The sequence below is a fragment of the Sebastes umbrosus genome, chromosome 18 (assembly GCF_015220745.1).
Source record: "Sebastes umbrosus isolate fSebUmb1 chromosome 18, fSebUmb1.pri, whole genome shotgun sequence".
NCBI lineage: Eukaryota > Metazoa > Chordata > Actinopteri > Perciformes > Sebastidae > Sebastes > Sebastes umbrosus.
In genome coordinates, this window is record NC_051286.1 from 15,272,660 (window position 1) to 15,294,852 (window position 22,193).

Consider the following 22,193-nt stretch of genomic DNA (forward strand, 5'->3'; position numbering starts at 1 on the left):
TTGACAGCATTTATAGCCTACACATTTCAAGTAATTGATCTTATAAGCTTTCAGAAAATGAACAGTAGCAAGTCTGGCAGAGTCCTAATAAATCCAGACATTCATAATTACCAGTCTAAGTGTGAGAAGAAGTGAGAAAGGGGTAGGGAAATATAAGTTTTACTTCTACCTACTCCTTTTCGGACACTATTACTCTTTTTTTGTTTGTTATTATCTGTTTTTATTTATTTTATGTTCGAAATAAAGTCTTTCATTCATTCATCTTATATATTGAGTTTTTTTGGGTACTCTTTCACACTTATATTGCATGTATTTATTCATATGCTTATTTGAAACTACAACAGGCAGATCATTGGACGCCACTGTGTAGCACAGATGGGGTCCTTTGTGTTGATAAAGCAATGACGCTGGGTTGTGACGTCCTCTTTAACCGCTACCCGAGAGGAGGAAAGGGTGCGTTTCTCTCCTCAACCGGCTACAATCTACCGGATTAATCAAACATCTCAATACATAAAGTCATTCTAGTGAGCTGTGTGTGTTGGATAATAACTCTGCTGTCATTTCTGTTCTTTATTGCAGAACTTTAAGTCCAACATCCATCATTAATGTCAACCATGGCCGAGGAAGGGTGAGCATGACGCCTTTACTTTGTCCACTCGGGGTAAAAACGGATTTATAACTAACAAAACGCTGCTGACTCTCTGTGAACACACGTGGTGGTGGTGCTATAACTTTATGGTTATTCTAAATAGATTATCTGTCGCCCTAAATGCCTGCTGCGGTGATGATATTCAGGTTGTTATTCTGCATGAGGCCGAGCTGCATGTTGATGGGCCACTTCATGTAGCTGCCTGTGTAGCACTGCAGCAATCAGGTGCAAGAGGGCTAGGGGTAAATGCTTGTGTGCAAAGTTGTGCTTGCTTCTGCTCTGCTCTCTTGCTGTGCTAAGTCATTTGCATTGAATATTGCAAAAAGTAATGATGTAAACAACCATAGATTAACTTGTAGCTATTGAAATGAATGAGGACAAAAGGCAGAATTGTAATAGTCTGTGTGTCTAGAGCAGGGGTGTCAAACTCCTTTTAGTTCATTGGCCACATACAGTCAATTTGATCTCAAGTGGGCCGGACCAGTAAAACCATTGCATTATAAATAACACCTCCAAAGTTTTCCCTTTCTTTTAGTGTAAAGACGTACAAGTACATTCCTGAAATGTTCACAATTAATGACCAAAATCCATTTACAAAAGAGATGGACGGTCGGTTACGACTAAAAATGAATTTATCTCTCTGTTCTCCCTGCATGTTTTTGTATTTTCATCATGATGAGTCCAAGAGAGACGCCACATATTATATTTCTTGAGCACTGAAAGGTGCTGTGAACACACCAAGCACACCGGCTTCCCATTTACCTCTGTGAAGAAAGATGAACTGGTCCGTTTTTCTTGGAAAACCCGACATTCTGAGTCCGTTTTACTCCTTTTTGACAAAGATATTTTCCATCGGCGGCTCCTGCATGAAGAGTAGCCTACGCTTGATAGCGTTGTGTCATGTAGCCTGTACGTGAGCATGTGGGATCTGTAATAGCATATCCAGCATAGGGCTTGCTACTGTTATTAGGACAGCGACGGAATTAATGACTTCTCTGCACACTTTGCAAAGTCATGTGGGCCAGATTGGACCCTTAGGCGGGCCGGTTCTGGCCCTCGGGCCGTATGTTTGACACCCCTGGTCTAGAGAGAACACATGGGTCAGACATTATTCATCAATTTAAGAATAAGATGGCTGAAAATTGTAAGCTATACATGATGATGTGCTATTTCAATATTTAGTAGTTAAACCCAAATGGTCTCATAAAGACCCACAGTGTTTAACATGATCATATATCCCATGGTTATAAATCAGTGCAAGATTGACTTATAACATTATTTACAAACTCAATTGATAGATTACAGGTGGGTGGTTTTGTTTCAATGACATAAGTGACTGCCTACTAGGGATGTCACGGTACCAGAAATCTAGTAGTCGATACCAATACCAGTGAATTTACACGATTCTCGATACCTATTCGGTTAAACCCCCCCAAAAAAACAATAAATCCCATGTAATTCAACATGCACTCCTTTATCAAAACATTTGAACGTTACTTTTTGAACGAGTACTTCAAGTACTGCCATCTTTCATGTCTTGTGTTGTTGTTTTTTTTCCGTGCTGTTACGGCGTTCTCCTTCTTCCTTCATTTCACGGCAGATGAGAACACTTGTAAGCGTATAAACCTCATTAGATCCGGAAGAATCGCATCTCCAGTACCTCCGCTACCAAATGACCATTACAGGCATCGTTCGGTACCGATGAAAACGAGTACCGTCACATTTTTTTAATTTTGGTACCGAAGTATCGGTTCTCGTGGCATCCCTACTGCCTACCAGTCTTTGCTATTCTGCAGATTGATCTTAGATTCAAATATCATATTAATGCATTAGGGGTGTAATGATGCAATAATTAACCAAAAGTAGAGTGCAACTGACATTTCTTCAGGTTGATGAGCAGTGGTTGAACCTGCTGCTATTCTTATTTGCAATACAAAAGGTAGTGCAATATTGAAAATGAGAATAGAAGTAGCAGGTTAAACCACTGTCAGTAGGTGCGTGGAAAGACTGGTCATGTTGCCGTTATATTTTGTCTGGCCTTTGCATATTCTACTAGCGGCAGACGATTTATCAAGGACATCTACCTTTTTTGCAAAAGCCAAAATGTTTTTCCTCTCGCTGGACCTAAAACGCGACTTGAAATTCTCTTGCTCTGGGTCATCGCTGTAGAGCGGGCGCCCCATGTACCAGGAATGAGTTGTTGCCGCAGCGGCCCGGGTTTCAAGTCCGACCTGTGGACCTTTGCTGTATTCCAACCCCTCGCTCTCCCCCTTTAATATCCATCTCTCTCTCTCTCACACTCGCCATAAAGGCATAAAAAAGCCCAAAAATAATCTTAAAGAGAATCTCTCGCTCGTCTGGCTCTTCCTCGCCATCAACATGCTTCCTTTTCTTGTCTTTCTGAGATTGGTGCTGCCGGCGCATGTTGATGACCTCATACACAGGGAGTGTGAACCGGAGTAACGTTTAACATTTCTTCACCATTACAAGTGCTAAAAAATACATCCATATAACATTTGTCATGCTTAAATACAAGTAGATAATTTTTAGTATCAATGCAATAGATTATTTACCCTGCAAATTGATTTTTAGGTTGACGTACAGTCCGTCCCCTGTGAAGGACAACTTGCCGAGTACCTATCGATGTAGTTGGATCGCAGAAATATAAATCGCCGCGTCGATGTAGTAGATGAATCGTTGCACCCCTATATAACGCATGCAAAATTATACGACATAGAACACTGGAAGCCATCAATGCATTTAATTTGTGGTATTGTGAATAAGTGACTGGAGAAATCCAACTAAAATGTGTCATTTCTCTGGGAAAAAGTCAGTGGCTGCAATAACGTTACAATTTTATTTGAAACGTAGCAAACTGGTTCCCACTTTGAGCTGTAACCTGAATGTGAGAGTACCATAGCTGAAGGGGCTCAAAGCATTGCATTTTCATGGCGCATACCAATTCTTAAAAAATTCGGGGCAACTTTAAAATGTCTTCACCAGTTGGACGACAGATGTGTCACATGTAGAAAAAAAATGCTCCCCACGACTCATGCAAATTGAGACACATTTGCTTAAAGAAACACACTTAAAAGAAGTATTACAAAAATGCAGTGTCATACAAAATGTCTTTAGATTTGCTTCCCCTCTATTTATTGTTTGGAGCAGTGCTAGATTTTGAACAGTCAGCTGTCCTGAGGCATGCAGCGTGGGTGTTAAAGGGTGCCATTCCTCTTGAGCTTTCTGGTGCTTGAATGATGACTTTACTTTCTTTTGTCGGATACCCCTTCACTCAACAATGAGTGAGATCCCACCTCTGACATGCTGGAAGCTCTACTGGAATCCACTAATTTGTCATACCCATTTTGGTAAAAATTTAAACAGATTCTTTTTTTTTCTTGTCCACTTGTTTTTGATAGCACCGTTGCTGCTGCTGGAGGTGTGATGGATGTCAACACTGCCCTCCCTGAAGTGCTCAAGACCGCACTCATCCACGATGGCCTCGCCCGTGGTATCCGTGAGGCTGCTAAGGCCCTGGACAAGTATGTTTAATTAGTTTTACTTCATCAATATTTTTGTTTGGTTCTTTTAGTAGGTGTGTCACTGATGATATCTTGGCTCCCTCTACTGAACTCTTATGCGGAAACCTGCCATTGTTACCCACTTTGTCTGAGATGTGCCGCCAAATTTGCGGAAATGGTGTATTATAAGCCCTTACTGCAAGTTAACCTCTGTGTTCTTTTGCAGGCGTCAAGCCCATCTCTGCGCCCTTGCAGGCAACTGCGATGAGCCCACATACGTCAAGCTGGTGGAGGCCCTCTGTGCTGAGCATCAGATCAACCTGATAAAGGTAGTGAGCCCGCTCATGATCAGACTGATTTAGTATCCGGTGTGGGGACATATGAAGGGGCAATTCCTTATTGCCAAATTGACATGTAAACATTTAAATCCATGAGACATGCAGTAGTTGTGTTTATAAATAAAGACTTTGGTGCTATTGTTTCAGATGCATCTTGTGCACTGAAAGTGGAGTTAAAGTTGGCATGATGTGTCATGTACCGCTGTATCACTGACGATGATTTGGCTCCCTCTACTGAATACTGTAAGGAGATTGCCACCGTTACCCAATTTCTGTCTTGAGATACAGCCAAGAGTACCCACATTGCTGCCGTTTTGTCTCGCTGCACAAGTATTGTTTGAAAGCTATGTGAACTACACTTCAGTGCACATTAGTGACACGTTTTTATCACGTATGACACCAGTTAAAAGACGCTGTTTAACTCTATTTCAGGTGGATGACAACAAGAAGCTCGGTGAGTGGGTCGGTCTGTGTAAGATCGACCGCGAGGGCAAACCCCGCAAGATCGTGGGCTGCAGCTGCGTCGTGGTCAAGGTAAATGATGCCCTGCTGCAGGGTTTTCTTAATGTTTGGCCTTCATTCAAGCCAAAAATCAAATGGAATTGACTAAACCCCCTACAGATTGCTGTTGACATAAAGACTTGTTACCATATCTGCCAGTCAAGTGCAGGTGCTGTGCCTCGTGCCATGCACCTGTTGTTGAATAACGCTTGGCTAGATGACAGCCAGGGTACGAGCCCCTTCATTTACCTGTGGTGTCTGGGGTCCCTAAGAATGGCTACAAATAGTAACACATGACAGCAAGTTCCATGATTGACGGATCATCGCTGTAATTGAACTCTGTTTTGTGGGGGCTATATTTGTTCAAATCAACATACTTTAATTTCTAGTTTCAAAAGATATTAATAGTGCTGAATTTTGGGGATAATTTCCACTTTATTTTAATGGGAAGGTATTAAAAATGTGGTATTTATTAAATTGCTTTAAAATGTGGGAACAAGTATAAATTAAGTTGTTTTTTTCTAAATGTAGAGAAATTTGAGGGGAAAGCTTAATGGGAAAAATTCAGAGTTTGTTTTACAGTGAACTGGTCATGTAAATTGTTGCTCAGCTTTGTCATTTAGAGCCCAAAAGATTTTCTTAAGGCTAATATATGTACAGTATTTGATCTTTGAAACACACTGATAATGCATTTCTTTTCAATACAATTTACCAACATGTGTCATACTGTATGTTTTGGATGAACCACCGTACAGTAGAAAATTACACTTGTCGGTGCTCTGTGGTGGGGAAACTGTTGAAGCAGTCGTTTCTGATTTAATGCATGATGGTTTTCTGTAGAGTTTTTGAGTAGCGAGTGGGTCCCCATTTGGTTAATCTCATGCACAAGGATGCAAACGCAAGTAACGTGGTACACATTCCTGCCATTGGTCTCGCTACTATTCCACTGAACAGTAGCGATAATGCTGCAATGCGCTAGCAAAGGCAGGGAAGAAGACTGCAAGCTAATAAACGTGGATGTAAATAATGCTGGATTTAAAATGCTTAAATTGGCTTTGCTATGTTCTATGAGTAAGGAAATGCACTCGACCCCGTTTGCTAGATCTCGCACACAATGTGTTTTTGATGGGCTACACTAGTCCCCTTTTAAAAATAAAAAATTGATTTCTAAAGTACCTCAAACACCGATGCATGGCATCATCGGCATGTCTGTGCTTATATGTCTTGTTACTTTTTGGTTGACATACACTGAGACAGCTTCGTCGAGTCTCTAAACCTCATCTCAAACTCTTTTTCTGTCGACAGGACTACGGCAAGGAGTCTCAAGCCAAGGACGTGATTGAGGAATACTTCAAGGGCAAGAAATAAAATGTCAATAAAAAGTGGAAATGGAAGCAGTTGTCTAAAGTGTTCTCTTTTTTTTTTTTTTTTTCCTCTTTTGGATATTTAACCGAATACTAGAAAGTCAACTACAACAACTGGCAGTGACTATAAAATCATTCTGTTCAAATATGTAATTGTATGTATTTCAGCTATTATATAAACTGCTCAGTTCATGGTGGTAAACATCAGCAACAATGACGGCTGCTGAAGTGATTTGAGGACAAAATTGTCTGATTTCACACCATTTACTATCAGAAAATTCTGTCGGGTATTTTTGATTTATAAAATGTGTGCTTAACCATTAGCTAACAAAAAAAACGGTGACATTTTCAATACTATTCAGCAGTACATGAATTTATATTGTTATAATCTGAAGTTCGAACAGTTAAAAATGTCATTAAGGAAGACAAGATGCATAGGTCATTTGGATAAGTTTTCTCCTTTATATCTACATACATAGACATTTCTGAATAAAGAAAAGACATTCAAACACATTAAGGCACAACACATCATGACGCACATCCTCAATTTCCCCCCGCCCAACAATTACAAAAATCCAGAGGGAAAAAAAAAAAAACCAAAGACCCCAAAACTTGAATTTCCTTTCCTTGACAAAAACATCCACCACTGCCCTTAAGTTTATTGTAAATAATTTACACAAGTTTCTGATGCAGACTGCATTGTGTTGTGATTATTATACCACCAGGAAGAAAACTTAAAAAAAAAAAAAAAAAAAGCAGCTGTTATCCCCGCACACTTAATGCCTGTACAGAGAAGCCCTCGTTGTTTGAAGATAGTTCGTCTCAGGTGACCCACAACGGGTCTGATACTAGTCTGGGTGCCCCAGAACAAACAAAACATCAAGGAGTTGCCCAAGAAACATCCTCCTAGGACAAGGGAGATCTTCAGTCTGCTACAGCTGCAAGGACAGTAGACGGGGGTTTTCACAGCGGTCTGTTCCCAGCATTGGGGCCACGGGGGGGCTGAGCTGGGTACTTGAGTCATCTCTTAACCCCTCTCTTTTTTGCTTCTTAAGACCGTTCAGAGTTTGTAAATCCAGACGTTCAAAAAGACAAGACAAAAAAAAAAAAAAAATCACAAAAACAGTTGCAGTGTATTGAGTTTGTTCTTAAATAGTTATACAAAAGAAGGGGGGGCTGCCTGGCTGACCATGTCCGCGGTAACATTGCATGAGTCCATATTGCTATAATAGTTACAGGTACTCGAACTCCAGTGCTTGGTGTAGTGCCAGCAGGTCAGAGTGACTGGATATCCTCCAGAAAGGCATGTTGTGCTGCGGAGTGAACACACATTGTTAGAGAACCAACAGTCCTGTTTTCGTAGCTGCACACCGCCACCTTAAGTCATGCAAGCTACACTACAGTAGCTTGTAGCTGCTTGCTTTGCAAAAGCACTGCAAACAAAACCCATGCAATACCTAAGGCTTAAAGGAAGAGTTCAGCATTTTGGGAGATGCACTCATCCGCTTTCTTTCTGAGGGCTAATTGAGATGAGAAGATCGATATCACTCGTATCTGCCAGTTCAATAAGGCTACAGCCATTCGCTTAGCTTAGCATAAAGACTGGAAATGGGAAAACCGAATTAAAATGCACCTCTAAAACTCACCAATTAACACGTTATATCTCGTTTGTTTAGTCTACAAAAGTGTAAAAACGACAATTTGTGGTATCACGAGGACCGACAAGCTTAAGTTAAGCTAACGGCAAAGAGTATAGAAGTAAAGCGGTGAAACTCGGGTGCTTTTTTTCATGTGGTTGTTTTCCATTTTCTATTTGTACATCGATGTTGGAGGTCCTTTACATGAAAAACATTGAGATTGCTCTCAAAATCTGTGTGCTGGATTTTTCTAACTTCCATTCATGTCCATTGCTCACTTTATACTCTCTAGGGAAGCGACTGGGCAAAAAAGGTTAATGAATAAGTAAGTAAATAGTGATAATAGTATGCATATTTATATTATTTTTTTTATTGTTCAACACAGGCCATTTCGGTAGAGACATTAAAATTATGACAATAGAATTGAAATATTGTTTTAGTTTTGTACAGCACTTTGTAGGCGGACGTTTTACCGGTGTCCGGTAGTCTCTTTCAGTCCAAAATGGGCTGGGCGCTGACGTTGCAATGGAACGAACAATTGAGTTTCACTTCTTAGCAATATATTATATTAATAATATATATATATATATAAGTTCTTTGCTAAAAGGGCTTTTGTCTTCACCACGAGGTTGCCAGGCAACCGGAGTAACTTCAATGGCACATAGCTCCCCGTAAAATGTCTAATTGTTGTTTTCACACTTCATATTTTGTTTGAATTAAACAAACAATGTATAATCTATTAATATGTGAGCTTTAACGATGCTGGTAAGCTGACTTTGTTACATTTAGACAGGCTAGTTGTTTTCCTGTTTCCAGCCTTTATTCTAGGCTAATCTAAGTGGCTGCTGGCTGCAGCATTATGTTCAAGGCTCAGTAGCAATCTTCTCATCTAACTCTCGGCAAGAATGTAAATATGCGCATTTCCCATAATGTCAAACTATTCCTTTAACAATCCCAGCACCCAGCGTCATGAATGAAACCCAAAGCTGGAGAAGAGATGGGATTTATATCCACACTTACACAGGAAATATGTCATAGTATATCACTACTTGTCACCTTATTGTTGTGATATAACGTTTCTCTCACATAGTACCAATGAAAAGTAAGACTCCACACACCACTGGATAAAAAAACAGCATTATTTGCTCTAAACAAATGAGATTATTCAAAAGCTTAATCACCGTGTACATTTTGGCAACCATTTTTCAATGTCAAACATGACACAAACCAAGTTGAGTTAGAGGAAGTATGTGATCCAAATTAGGCTGCGGGTTGCTCACAAATTTTGTATATTTGACTCTCAAAAGTAGGTTGCAAAATGTACATTAGCCAAGCCTCAATCTCAAGTTTTCACCCTGCAATCAAGTCTCCTGTCACTCCATAAAAAAAGGGGGAAAAAAGCAACAGCAAGTAGAACAGAAAAAAAAAGTAAACGACCAACACAAATCCTCTACAGCAAAGAAAGGCAGGCTTCGTCCAATCAGAGCTCACACTGTGTGGAGTAGGCGGGGTCACGGGTGAGGTTGCGGGTCCATTACCTTTTTGGCCGCCTGCTCCTCTTCCACACCGTCCCCAATTACAACATACACTACTTTCCTGCCAAACCTTTGCATTATGCGCTCAAAGCAACTCTCTTTTCCTGCAAAAAACACAAATAAACAAGGGGGAGGAAGGAGGGTCACAAGGTCAGAGGGGTCAAAGTTCAGAAGTAGTTTGTTTACCTGGCTGGCCGCATGCTCTTCATCCTTCCCATCGCCAACCACAACATATGTAATGTTAGTGCCAAAGCGGGAGACTATACGCTCAAAACAGCTCTCTTTGCCTGGAGACAAACAAATGGCTTTCACAGGTTTTTTTCCTTTGTTATTTAGATGGAAATAAAACACATGAAGGAAGAGGCAGAGCTGTGTGCATCAAGGGTGTGTGAGGGAGAGGAGGCTTACACACACACACACACACACACACACGCACACACATACACATAACAGATAGCTCACACTGATTACTGACTAGCAAGGCTAACTAACATCAGCTTTAGTGGGAGGCTGCTGCAGTAATACAGTCTTACATTAACGTTATAGCAGCATCAGACTGTCGTCTCCAACTAAATCGCAGCCTATAACATCTAACAGTTGGCTATTAACACGTTGGTTATGCACAGACAACACTTAGCCTAATGTGATTCAATCAAATATGTATAGATGTCTGGATTAGCAATATCTGGTCGATCAACCTGAATTTGTCAAGGTATCGGGATCGCTCAGGTGCAGGCAAGGTTGCAAAATAATTATTAGAAATGTGTATGAAACAAACGTTTGTATAACAAGAGATGAATGCATAAAAATTTGTCAAAATTACAATTCAAACACGTCAAATTGCATTGAAGTCTATGGGGTCTTCGGTTTTCTTCCTCCCAAAAGGGGGCGCTGCCTTGACTTTTTGCGAAGTTCCCGTATGTGCCGTATGTGATGTATCCTTTATCCTTCTTCCTATACAACATACACAATGCTAATTGTATACAGAGTAATTCCATATGCAAAATGAGCTTGTGGGATATGGCATCTGACCTGAAACCGTTACACAGTCTGTTTGCGTCTTAACTCTCAGCCGTTTGTCACTTTGTTACTACAACGCTACGTCCATTTCAATCAAGGCACCATGGGGTTGAACCGGGTGTAACATAAGATCACAGACACACACACAAACTTTGGCATTGAGTTTTCTTTCCTGATTGTTTTGGCTCTCCTATCCAAGTTGTTTTGTTTCCTTTGCTCAGATTGATGTGCGGTTGAATATGATTTAGTGTTGTGCCACAGTTGCGGTACGTAACGGTTGCGTAACGGACCGGCTGAGGGTCAGGCTAATCCATTCAGAATGTGGGCATCCGGCCTGGAAGATCCCACGAGTGTCAGAGTGGTTCAAGGCCAGATCAGGACCTTGTGTGAGGTGAGGACGCATAATAATGTTGTTTAGGTCAGCGTGAGCTGGAGAATAAGTCTGTGAATAAACATGACATATTAAAGACCCGGCACAACCATATTTCAAGCTTTCAATTATTCTGGTTGATTAGACTTCTGCTCAGGTAGAAATCGGGTGGAGCTATGCTGGGATTACATGAGGTCATTCGCATGGCTTAATTATATTCACTGTGCATAGAAAATGTATGTAAAAAAAATAAACAGTCACATATTGTGATCAATCTTAAATCATAAATACCCATTGTTACAGGTAATGCCTGTCAGTCTTTTTTCACAGTGCACTTGTAAATAAATACTTTAAAATTGTATAAATTGACACTGAGAAATACCACATAACCCTGAATCAAAACACTTACTAAGGTACTGTAATGCTATACGCAAGAGGGAGCACTGATTAAGGGAGAAGGATGTACTATAATGCTAGCCGTGTAGCTATTATAATAATTGTATTTATAAAACTACGCTGAATACTATATTATTACTACTACTTGATAGCCTCTTGCTCAAGGTCAAGGTGCTGTGTGTGTTTGGCCAAAGCGTAACCAGCATGATCTGTTGATTTAATGTGTACTGGGTTCAGTTGGACTTTTTCTCTCTCTCACATACACACACACACACACACACACACACACACAGGGTATAAAATAAAACATACTGTAACTCAAATATTCCCAACCAGCGGCACAGTGAACCTGAGCCCAACTAAAGCAACAAGTTTAATATCATAAAAAGAAACCGGATATCAGTAACATATGGAGTAGATGAACACACATCAAAATAATGGATAACCAGCAAGATACATGTGACCTTTTGCACCGTTAAATTACCAGTCAAGTCAAGTTACTATTCAATTACTTCCATTCCACATCAAATATTGGATTGTTATTTAGAATTTATGGAACGTGTGTGTTCCTTACCTATTTTTGTTGCACTGTAAATGTTCTCGACGGGGAAAACAGATCCCAGACTATATAAGAGAACTTTAGCCAGCGCTGGTATGAGCTGCGTTGTGGTCACCATCACGTTTACACAGTTACTCCTGTGGGACACAGACAGAGAGCAGACCTTATTACGTAAAGGTGGGCGAATGATGGATGAACAGATCGATAGAGGGAGGAATGGATCATGAGTTAATGTCCCTTGATGCTGAATATGGATTAGTTCCCACACTCTTCCCTAAATCTTGACCTTATTAATTAGCAGAGGGGAGGACTAGGAGAGCGATAACACAGGATCTGTGAAAGAAAGAATACATATAACAAAGTGGCACCTGGAGCTGATGATGGACAGGGACTTGAGTGCGTGGGTGAGCCAGGAGTCAGTCAGAGCCTCCACCTCTGCTCTGAGCTGCAGCCAGGCGTCTCTTTTAGCAGGACCCAGCAGGCCTAAAACACAGCATGACTTTAGTAAACCCTCACAGCACCAGGCATCACACACACACACACGGGTAAATAACAGGAAAGGTAAAGACACAATAAGTTCAGTCCACTAGGGTTAGACCCATGTGTAGTCACTGTTATGTGGGCCTTTAATGTAATATTGTATATTGGCTTTGGTGTTATCTATTACAAACTGTAATGTGTACATAAATCTGTAAATGTGTAGACAAATCTGTAAATGCGTACAAAAATCTGCAAATGTGTAGACAAATCTGTAAATGCGTACATAAATCTGCAAATGTGTAGACAAATCTGTAAATGCGTACAAAAATCTGCAAATGTGTAGACAAATCTGTAAATGCGTACATAAATATTTAAATATGTAGACAAATCTGTAAATGTGTACATAAATATTTAAATGTGTAGACAAATCTGTAAATGCGTACATAAATCTGTAAATGTGGAGACAAATCTGTAAATGCGTACAAGAATCTGCAAATGTGTAGACAAAAATCTGCAAATGTGTAGGCAAATCTGTAAATGTGTACATAAATATTTAAATGTGTAGACAAATCTTTAAATGCGTACGTAAATCTGTAAATGTGTAGACAAATCTGTAAATGCGTACATAGAGATAAATAGCTGAATTAAGTATTTTTGCTTCAAGTCATCAGTTACAACTCAGGCAGGCATTTATAAGCCTGATTACGCACACACAGATATTCTGAATACACATTTGCAGATTCCTGTACACATTGACAAATCGCAGTGCGCATTTAGAGATTCTTTTACACATTTACAAATCTGATACGCACACACGGATTGAGATACAGTTAGACAACTCTCCACACACATTGGCAAATAGTTCTGCTACAATAATGGCCCCCATAGTTTCCTCACATAATTCATTTGCGTTTAATATTTGTAATGGTTTTTGTTGTTGTATTTATACAAAGCTGCATTTACAGGGCCCTTAATGTCCTACAGTCTGAATACTGTTTTAGAATAGCTTCCACACTACCATAAATAAATGTCAAGAGGAAACACTAAATGTTTTTCATTTTGGCCTGAAACTGGTTGAATAAAAAATAGTACTATATTGAGAATTAGCCAAAAGTATTGGCCAACAGCAGTTTTGTTTTTAATATCTGCTCTGGTCTACCCCTGGTGTCCAGCAAACTCCCGTCAGATTGGCTTACCCCCCACATTGTTTTTGTACGAGCTATACAACTCTTTGACTCGTCGGTAGCGGAAGGCCAGTTTCCTCATCCAGTCGACCCCGCCGCGGACACCCGTAGCCAGGCACAGGTTGGCGCTGGTTGCAGCTGCATGGAAGCCATCAGTTGCAAAACTGTAAGTACTGTCAATAATAATGATATGTTTTATTTGAAAAATCTGCTCTGTTAGAACAAAAAGATCAAATTATTATTATTTTCATTATTCAGTACTATAAACATAACTGTCAGTACGTATCTGTAAGAATGCAATTCATTACTACCTTTAAAATACAAAGAATACATTTTACTTTAAGAGCCAATCCACAGAAAACAAATATTTTAATTATTAGCCGATGAAAAACAATAACTCCATAACATGTTAACATTGTACTAATTATTAAACAAATGTGAATTGTTAAATCCTCACCTTAAGTCCTGGCCATTGTCGTCTGATGAAACATCATCAATATGTACCTGATCACACTCCTGGGCACACACACAGACACAAACAACATGCAAATAAGATATTATTGATTCCACACAAGGAAATTGTGTCACAGCAGCAGAAGTACAAGAGCAGATGCATGGATAAGTAACTTTTTTTTTAATAAAAAAGTATGCTATATACATTATGAGCATTTGCTTCATTCAAATGAAGCATGAAAAAACTAATTAAAAAAGGTACTTAATGCTATACAGCAACATAAATAGTAACTATAAACTGTATTGAGACAAATAAAGTCACAATAAACATTTACTCTGTTTAAAAATATGTTTCCAACATATTCTGGTTGGTAGTATATAAATGTATTAATCCATGCAACATAAAAAAATATACCAAAACAGCATGCACTAAAATTAGAATATAAACATGGTGCAGCCCTGACAGTAAGTGGTGTGTTACACCACTTTACACCACTAGAGGGCAGTAGTATTATAGTATAGTAAAGTATAGTATTTAACTGAATGACAGCCTGGCCTCAAGAAACTTTTAAGTGCTTAATGTTGTTTTCTTTGTGATGAATTTGAATATGTCCTTAAAAATGAACACATGGGTGTTTTTGCATGTGTCAGTGTGATGTGAGTCTCACCTCCAGGTCATTAAAGAATAAGTGCGTGTCAGCCAAGTTGAAGATCATCTCTTCCATCCTCAGACCCAGCGTCACTGCCATAGGAGGGTCCTAATGGAAGAGGAAGATCATCATCATCATCATCACAAAATCACCATTATGACAAATTATTGGCTTATCCGAGGGACATCACTTCCTCTTCTTCCAAAAAAACATTTCAGTTTTTACAACCCCCCCAACTTCTTCCCAATTCACACCCCTGGCCCCCCAACCCTACTTTTAGAGTTGGTACGCTCCACTCATCACAGCAGATGCTGACAGACAGGTTGCACTTGTTCTGTCCCATCAACATTCCTCATGCTTGGTGGTGGTGGTGGTGGTGGGGTGTTTGTGGGGGGCGAGAGGAAGAGTGTGTGACTTCATGTGTGTATTGCAGAGAGTAGGCACCCTCAAAGGGAGACGCTTGGAGTGTATGTGGTATGTGAATGGTTTGTGTGTGAGTGTGTGAGTGTGTGTGTGTGTGTGTGTGTGTGTAAGCCCGGGGCTCAGCTGCAAAAACCATCATCTGTGATAGGTCAGCAAGGGACGACAGCTTGCCGCGCGATTCGCTGACGCCGTCAGACGACCAGAATAGAAAGAAACTAACAGGAAGGAGAGTGAAAGTGAGGCACAGAAAGTGTGTGAAGCCCTCCAGAACTTGAGAGCTGTGAACAGTGATAGCAGTGATTTCTTTCCCTGCTTCCCCTGTCAATCACAGAGACAAGAGGCACTTATGTCTCTCAGGTAATGATGATGCTGGCCGCCAGCCAAAGGAGAATCACTGACATCAGCCTGTGTCGAAACACTCACAGTTTTTAAATGTATTTATTCCCTTCGAACGGTTTGAATTCGGCTCCAGAAAGGCTGAGGTGGCTTTTTTTTTTTTTTATATATATATTTTGCCAGACAAGTTCAATCAATCATGGATAATTGCAAGTATTACTTTGGCCTGAAACAATTCTACTCTCCACCTCCGCTGTTATCATTTGAGCGCTGGAAACTCAACACCTCATGATGATGTGAGCATTATCCCTGGTTAGAATAACTCTCTGTGTATATATGTATAGTTATTAAAAAAGTGAAACATCATTTAGAGCAGAATCCCGTACGAGAAGGGTACTTGTGGTTGCTATGTCAACAGTGTAAACACTATTTTGGGGCGAGGTGCGAACAGACACAGCTGCCACTACATTTCTTGAGGGCAGCGGCAGCAAATGAGGTGAACAAATGCTCTTGCAATTATTTTTAATACAAAACATGACAAGTTATCAGAGGTTACATGAAAACCTAATTTAAGCCATTGACATCATTTCAAGTCAAGAGGAATGCTACTTCAGCCAAGACTTGTGATATTATCCTTTGGTATTCAGTATTTCTCTACTATATAAAACAATGCAAGCTGAATTAACCACAAGGCCACATGTGCTCTCTTTCTCATACACACACACACACACACAGAAATTTACAACTCACCAGGGCCTTCCTTTTACCCATTAAATCCCAATTGCCAAACATTAAATTCCACGACTGCAGAGCAACTCGGAAGTACATCAGTGCCCACAACCCCTATCTGTAAAAACGCCTATGGCCCGATGCGAGTCTGGCTCCAAATGTTGTGTGTGTGCCGTGCCAGCTTTTGTTTGAGTGCCAAATAAGAATTATCAGAACGGATTCTGCAGGCTGCGGAGTGGGACGGGAAAGCCCGTACAGGCAGGCTGGTGGCTTCGCCGGTGCCCACAGGAAACGACATCACCCAATAAAAAAATCTGTATCCGTGGGCCACATAGGGTGATCCCAGATCAGAGCCAAGAACTATTAAACATAAAGGGAACTATAAGCGGTGTAGCTGTTAGGTGAATAGGCGAGACCACCAAAGTCCATCCCATCAGTCCAAGTACGAAATTAGCATGTTAAATTATGATTCAACTAATGTAAGTAATAGCAATTATTATGGACTTTTAATGTATTCTTAATATGTAGTGCATTTACAGATTTGTTTTATGTATGTTGTCATCATACTAAATTGACCGTAACATTCCTGAAGTAGTTGATGTTGTAATGTTAATATAATATACTAAGGGGAAATTAAGCTTATTTGAATGGTGTGCTCATTGTGAGAGGCATTTTATAAAAGATAAAATGCATAAAAGTCAAATTTAGAGATAAAACAAGTCCTCTCAAAAGTAAGGGCGTGGGTTTGGTTTCGGAGGTATATAAATAATCCAGTATCCCTACCATGAAATCACATTTAGCCTCATTGGTAGATGATTTTGTATTTTCATCTGTACAAAATAGAGCTTTTTCCGGTGCTGCTTTATCTTTGTTGGTGTTTATCTTTTTAGGAATTTATTCATTTTTAGGAGAATATTAACTCTATTTTTTCTAACACATTATACAAAACAAGAAGGGGGAAAATAAGATTTTTTTTCTGCTCTTCCTGACACAGGTCTCACATAGGCCCCAACAACCTCTACCAGGGCTAGGCGACATGGCCAAAATCTTCCATTCCGATATAGGTAATATCATATCTCAATAATGATATATATAGCACATTTTCTGGTAATTCAATATAATAAATAGTCTATATAAAATAAGTACATGGCAAACCCTTTTTTTATATACTCCTGTGGGTATTCAATACTTGACAAATGAAAACGACTGAGTATTTTCTCATTTTATTCAGAACTTTAGTGCAAAGTGATCATTAGTTATGAGTTAGTTATTATCAATTAAGATGACGTAATTGTGTATCATGATTTTGATCACGTGAGGTTGACACGGGTTACCATGGTTACACGTCTCCAACCGGCAAGGAGGCTCTCAGTAAGTGACGTAGACGTAACGTAAATTACTGCTCAGTGCGTCCGAAACTAACAAAATGCTTGAAATGTATTATTGTGTTGCCAAAATGCACGGTGAACATTTTTAGGTGCACTTAAATTATGTGCTGGTTTGCCTAAATGAAAAAAGTTAGGCGCACCAGTGCAACCAATGTAAAAGGTTCTGATCTGGAGCCTTGCAAGGTGTCAAACTAAACGAGATTCAGCAGTGGCATTGCCTATTTCTCCCTTAAAATGTTTTCAAAAGTAGATTTTGGTGGAATGTTTAGACGGAATAACAGAAAGTTTACGAGCAGGCCGCCATGTAACAACATGGGAAAATCAAGCACCAATCACATGCATTTCACGATAGGGTACGTCACCGCTTGAACAGCCAGTTGAGTCGAGCAGCGCGCCCACTTGCGTCCTCGCCAGACCTCGTGGCATGTACCGCTGGATTTAACATTATAGAAATGACCACTGACTATTTGTGTAATAATTTAGCCACAAATTCACAGACTGACCATACACGGTCCAACCATATGCTCGGTTTTGACCGAGTCTTGTTAGAATAGACAAAAAAAAAACATTTATACTGCATTCAAAAAACTGCATGTTTTTGCCCAAAACTGCATGGGAGTAGTACAAACGTGGTCTGTAAAGGGGGGACTCGTGGGTATCCATAGAACCCATTTTCATTCACAAATCTTGAGGTCAGAGGTCAAGGAACCCTTTGAAAATGGCCATGTCAACATTGGAACATTATTTACCCTCCTTTCTGACAAGCAATGGATTCCTTAGGTTTTCTAGTTTCATGTGATACAAGTCCCTTCACTCTAAAAGCGAAAAAAAAATTTGCTAACATCTGGTGGGCCAAATCAAATCTGACGGCCCATGGGCCCCACTTTGAGCAGCCCTAAGACGGAAAGAAGTAGACTGGTGTAGTGCAGGATGTCTATAGAAATTAAAACACAATAATACGAGGCAGCCAGTGAAGGCAGGATCCTACCTTGCCATATTTCTGTGCGTAGGAGCCCGTGAGCAGAGAGTGGAAGACGATGATCGTCTCGTCCAGATCCCACACAAACACCCTCTGGAGAGCAAAAAAAAGTGAGATGGTTATGTCCATCCTTTTAGCACATATGGACATTCATGCTCAACTGGACAGTGACATGGGTGGTCGTGCTCTCTATCAGGGAATACCACATAACCATCGAGATTTGAGTGGAATATTCAGTCAGTACTTTAAGCGTCAAGTGGGTGTTTTTTGGTCCCTTACCTCCAGGTCACTATCAGGGGGAGGGGAGGGGTTGTTCTTGCGGCCCCTGCCCCGGGACTTGGACCCCCCACTCCGGCAGGCTCGGTCATCCAGCTCTTTGATGGGCGTGGAGGGGCTCTGCACTGTATCAAAGTCCCCTGAGAGTGTACACAAACACAGGCAAGGCTAAACATTTGAAACATTTAAAATTTACAAAATGATCAAATGTCCTTCTCAAAACTGCACAAGCAAATCACAAGCTGTATTCACTGACTGCATGAAAGCAGTAATGATGTGGTTTGAGCCGATCCCACAGGTGTTCTGGAGTATCCACTTCAGGAAAAGCGATAACTCAGACTTTGTACAGTAATAAGCCGTCTTGTCAGGTTTAATAATTCAAGGTAATTGGCACAACAGATCAACTTAAAGACTACCAATGAACCCAAACAAAAGTACCACTGGTGTTCTGACTGATTCATGATAACATGTAGAGATTTAACAGAGGAGGGGAAAGAGGGAGCTGTGCAATAAATCAGAAAAGTTTTTTGCAAAGATACGAAATTCTGCAGGAGCATACATGAGCGCACACACACATTCTTGTGCTCACACACACACACACACACACCCTCCTAATGCCATATGCTCCCACTGCTGTGTGGTAACCAGAACCAGACTCTAAGCTTCGCCTCTCATATTGTTATGTCTCAATCAGGGAGAGACCAAGAGAGAGGGGGTGGATAAAGACACAAAAAAGACACAAAGAGCATATGAGCGACAAACCCCCCCCACCCCACACACACAGATACCAACTCAAGAAAAAAGAGAAACAGTGAGAAAAGCGACGAGAGGGAAAGTGCCAGTGACAGGAAGAATGATAAGCTCCTTTAATCAGGCTTCCTGAATTACAGCCAAGATAAACCAAAGGAAAAATGGGAAAAAAAAGAAACAAAAATAGAATACCAAGCCATATTTCTGTACATATGGGTTTACTTGAGCTCTTTCTCTTCTCTTTTCTCCGACTTGTCCACAAAAGTGCAATATTTAACATAACTTCACTCTAATCAAAGTCTCTGAGCGGCTAATGTAAACATATGCCGATCCCCCAATTAGCGAGTGCGATGCCAGGTAACTATGGCTACAGCCTGAAGTTACTTCCTGTGCTTCATCATGGGTGAAAGAGAGTTTTGAACTCAGTTACTCGAACTGTGGTATTTTTCTACTGGAAACAAGATTGTGGAGCCAGTATCGAGGAATGGTGAGAAATCTGACATTTGTTGGCATATTCATGGAGTTAGAACTGTGGTAGGAGTGTTCGTGATCTGCTTCTTTTTAAAGAAGACCTATAATGCGTTTGTGCTTTTTCCTTTTCCTTTCCTTGTTACATAGTTTTTTTCTGTATGTAAAAGGTCTGCAAAGTTACAAAGCCCAAAGTTGATGCCAAAGATAGTTACTCTCCCCCACGGAAACACTGCTCCTGAACTGCCTGAAATGCTCGCTTGAAGTCCCACCTTTTCTTCCGTAACGTGGTGATGTCACCAAGTAATGAAAAATGTAGAAGAAGGTCCGCACACTGTAGCTCCCTTTAAGTGCAATTTATTGGCACATCTAAAGCTGGGCATGCACTGTACGATTTTAGAAATGTTGTTGTGTAACTCCAACTCCTACTGCTGCAAAGCTCGCGATTTATGTGCTCACACTGTACGGTCCGATCGTCAGCCACAACCTGAGTGCTCACACTGTACACACTTGATAGCTATGCTCTGATTACTGTAAAAAGAGTAGAGAAAAGGCACTGACGTTGGGGAATCATTGGGGAAACCAAAAATACAAATTTCTGACATGTCAGAAATTCATCCGGCTGTCCGACGGCCGGTCAGGATGAGCTAATCGGTCTTCGATCCGACTCTAAAATGGGTCTTGCCATTCAAAATGCCGGCCAGAAACGGACTAAAATCGTAGAGTGTATACCAACCTTTAGTTAGTGACGTTTCGAGTAGATGCTCTTCTTCAGACTTAATAAATTTGCACAGAGATGCCATCTTAAAAGGTAAACTACATATTAGGTATATTTTTGTATATTATGTGTTTTTCTTAATATACATGTAACATGTGATTATATGTGGGATATTTGGGTCACTGGCGGTATCCTGTGAATATCATGTGACCAGAGCATTTACCTTTTAAGAAGAGCATCTGCTCGAAATGTCACTAACTAAGATGTGCCAATAAATTACACTTAAAGGGAGCTGAAGTGTGCGAACCTTCTTCTACGTTTTTCCTTGCTGTCTTCTACTGGTCCAGCACCGACCTACTACGGTTTTGGATGTGCATGACCATTTTACATTGGATGTCACCAAGTAACACATTTACCTGTAGTCAAAATACAAGTATGCACCTGAAAATGATCAGAATAGGTCCTCTTTAATACAAACCTGGGTGAAGTTCAGCAGCCTGTCCGGTCATGGCAGGGGCGGGATCTTGCAGCTGGTAGGCCGCCGTGGTGCCTGTGCCATCCACGCTGTTGGAGGTCATATAAGTCCCATAACTGGAGGCGGAATAATACTGGGCATACTGGTTTTGGCCAAACGTCGTATATGAGGGATAATCCTGCAGAGAATGAGCACACAAGAGTGCAAAGACAAAAAGGAAAAAAAATAAAACAGGGAAAATTGAGATGTTTCACTTGTCTGGAGAGGTTCAAACTGACTTTTGAAGAGAGATTTTACAAGTGTTCCTTTTCATTTCTGTAATCTTTTATTCCCTCGATTCTGTAGTTTATATCTCCAAAAACAATTAAAGCCTTGTGTTGCTGCTTTTTACTGACCCAGTGGAGATGGGCGCTTTTACGAGTCGGCTCTCTAAACCTGTCACTACGTCCATCTCTACGAGTCCTTATAAAGTGGAGCACACCACATGAATGCACTCACACGCGCACATTTTTGGTGTGTAGTCAGCAAAGTGTGTATGCAAATTAAAACATACTGTATACACACAGACTCTCTCTCTCTCTTTCCATCTCTTGCTTGCTTTCTCTTTTTCTGTTAAACTCATACATGCACACACTATATTCCCCTTAATCCACCCACACAAGCCAAACCTTGACTTTTCTCCCTTGAAACAGCCACATCCATCATAGTGGGACATTAAAATCCCCCTTTAAGCATTTTACTACCACAATACAATTCATCACATGGACATAGAGAAATATTCAGAACAAAACACTCTTTTCACAAATGTGTGTTTGTCCCTGTTGCGAGGTCACAGCGTAATTAGATTTTATTCCTTGAATGAGGAAAAGTTGCGTGGGAGCGTGACTGTAAAACCGCTTCTGGTCTCAAATACTATCGCAACTGCACCACTGTACAAAATCATCATCTTTAGTTTGAGCTAGCATAATGAGGAAAACAACATTCGTTTGACCAC

The 22,193-nt window shown here is 40.4% G+C and overlaps 2 protein-coding genes and 3 non-coding genes across 12 annotated transcripts in view; 4 read left to right on the forward strand and 1 right to left on the reverse strand.

Annotated features, from left to right (window-relative positions):
- The first annotated feature begins 349 nt into the window (after positions 1–349).
- On the forward strand, positions 350–6,403 carry rps12 (ribosomal protein S12). Its single transcript, XM_037751687.1, has 6 exons — positions 350–453; positions 580–628; positions 4,069–4,191; positions 4,397–4,499; positions 4,941–5,042; positions 6,315–6,403. The coding sequence occupies exons 2-6, from the start codon at positions 606–608 to the stop codon at positions 6,375–6,377; spliced, it is 414 nt and encodes a 137-aa protein (XP_037607615.1). The 5' UTR covers positions 350–453; positions 580–605; the 3' UTR covers positions 6,378–6,403.
- LOC119477621 lies at positions 3,898–3,974 on the forward strand. Its single transcript, XR_005204277.1, has one exon. It is a non-coding gene; the product is annotated as a small nucleolar RNA SNORD101 (small nucleolar RNA).
- LOC119477624 lies at positions 4,246–4,328 on the forward strand. The gene has a single exon (XR_005204280.1). It is a non-coding gene; the product is annotated as a small nucleolar RNA SNORD100 (small nucleolar RNA).
- On the forward strand, positions 4,712–4,795 carry LOC119477625. Its single transcript, XR_005204281.1, has one exon. It is a non-coding gene; the product is annotated as a small nucleolar RNA SNORD100 (small nucleolar RNA).
- Positions 6,404–6,812: 409 nt separating the features above from the next.
- Positions 6,813–22,193, reverse strand: part of eya4 (EYA transcriptional coactivator and phosphatase 4) — a 53,551-nt gene continuing 38,170 nt past the window's right edge. For 4 of the 8 annotated variants that reach the window (XM_037751647.1, XM_037751645.1, XM_037751642.1 and 1 more), the window contains 10 exons: positions 21,203–21,377; positions 18,792–18,928; positions 18,522–18,605; positions 14,676–14,765; positions 14,012–14,070; positions 13,567–13,727; positions 12,259–12,373; positions 11,906–12,027; positions 9,549–9,649; positions 6,813–7,686 (listed from right to left, as the gene is read on the reverse strand). In XM_037751647.1, coding sequence (XP_037607575.1) covers positions 7,606–7,686; positions 9,549–9,649; positions 11,906–12,027; positions 12,259–12,373; positions 13,567–13,727; positions 14,012–14,070; positions 14,676–14,765; positions 18,522–18,605; positions 18,792–18,928; positions 21,203–21,377 — 1,125 coding nt within the window. In that variant the 3' untranslated portion in view covers positions 6,813–7,605. Of the gene's footprint in view, positions 7,687–9,501; positions 9,650–9,731; positions 9,833–11,905; positions 12,028–12,257; positions 12,374–13,566; positions 13,728–14,011; positions 14,071–14,675; positions 14,766–18,521; positions 18,606–18,791; positions 18,929–21,202; positions 21,378–22,193 lie in introns of those variants that run through there. The other 4 variants (XM_037751648.1, XM_037751643.1, XM_037751644.1 and 1 more) reach the window with 3 other exon arrangements.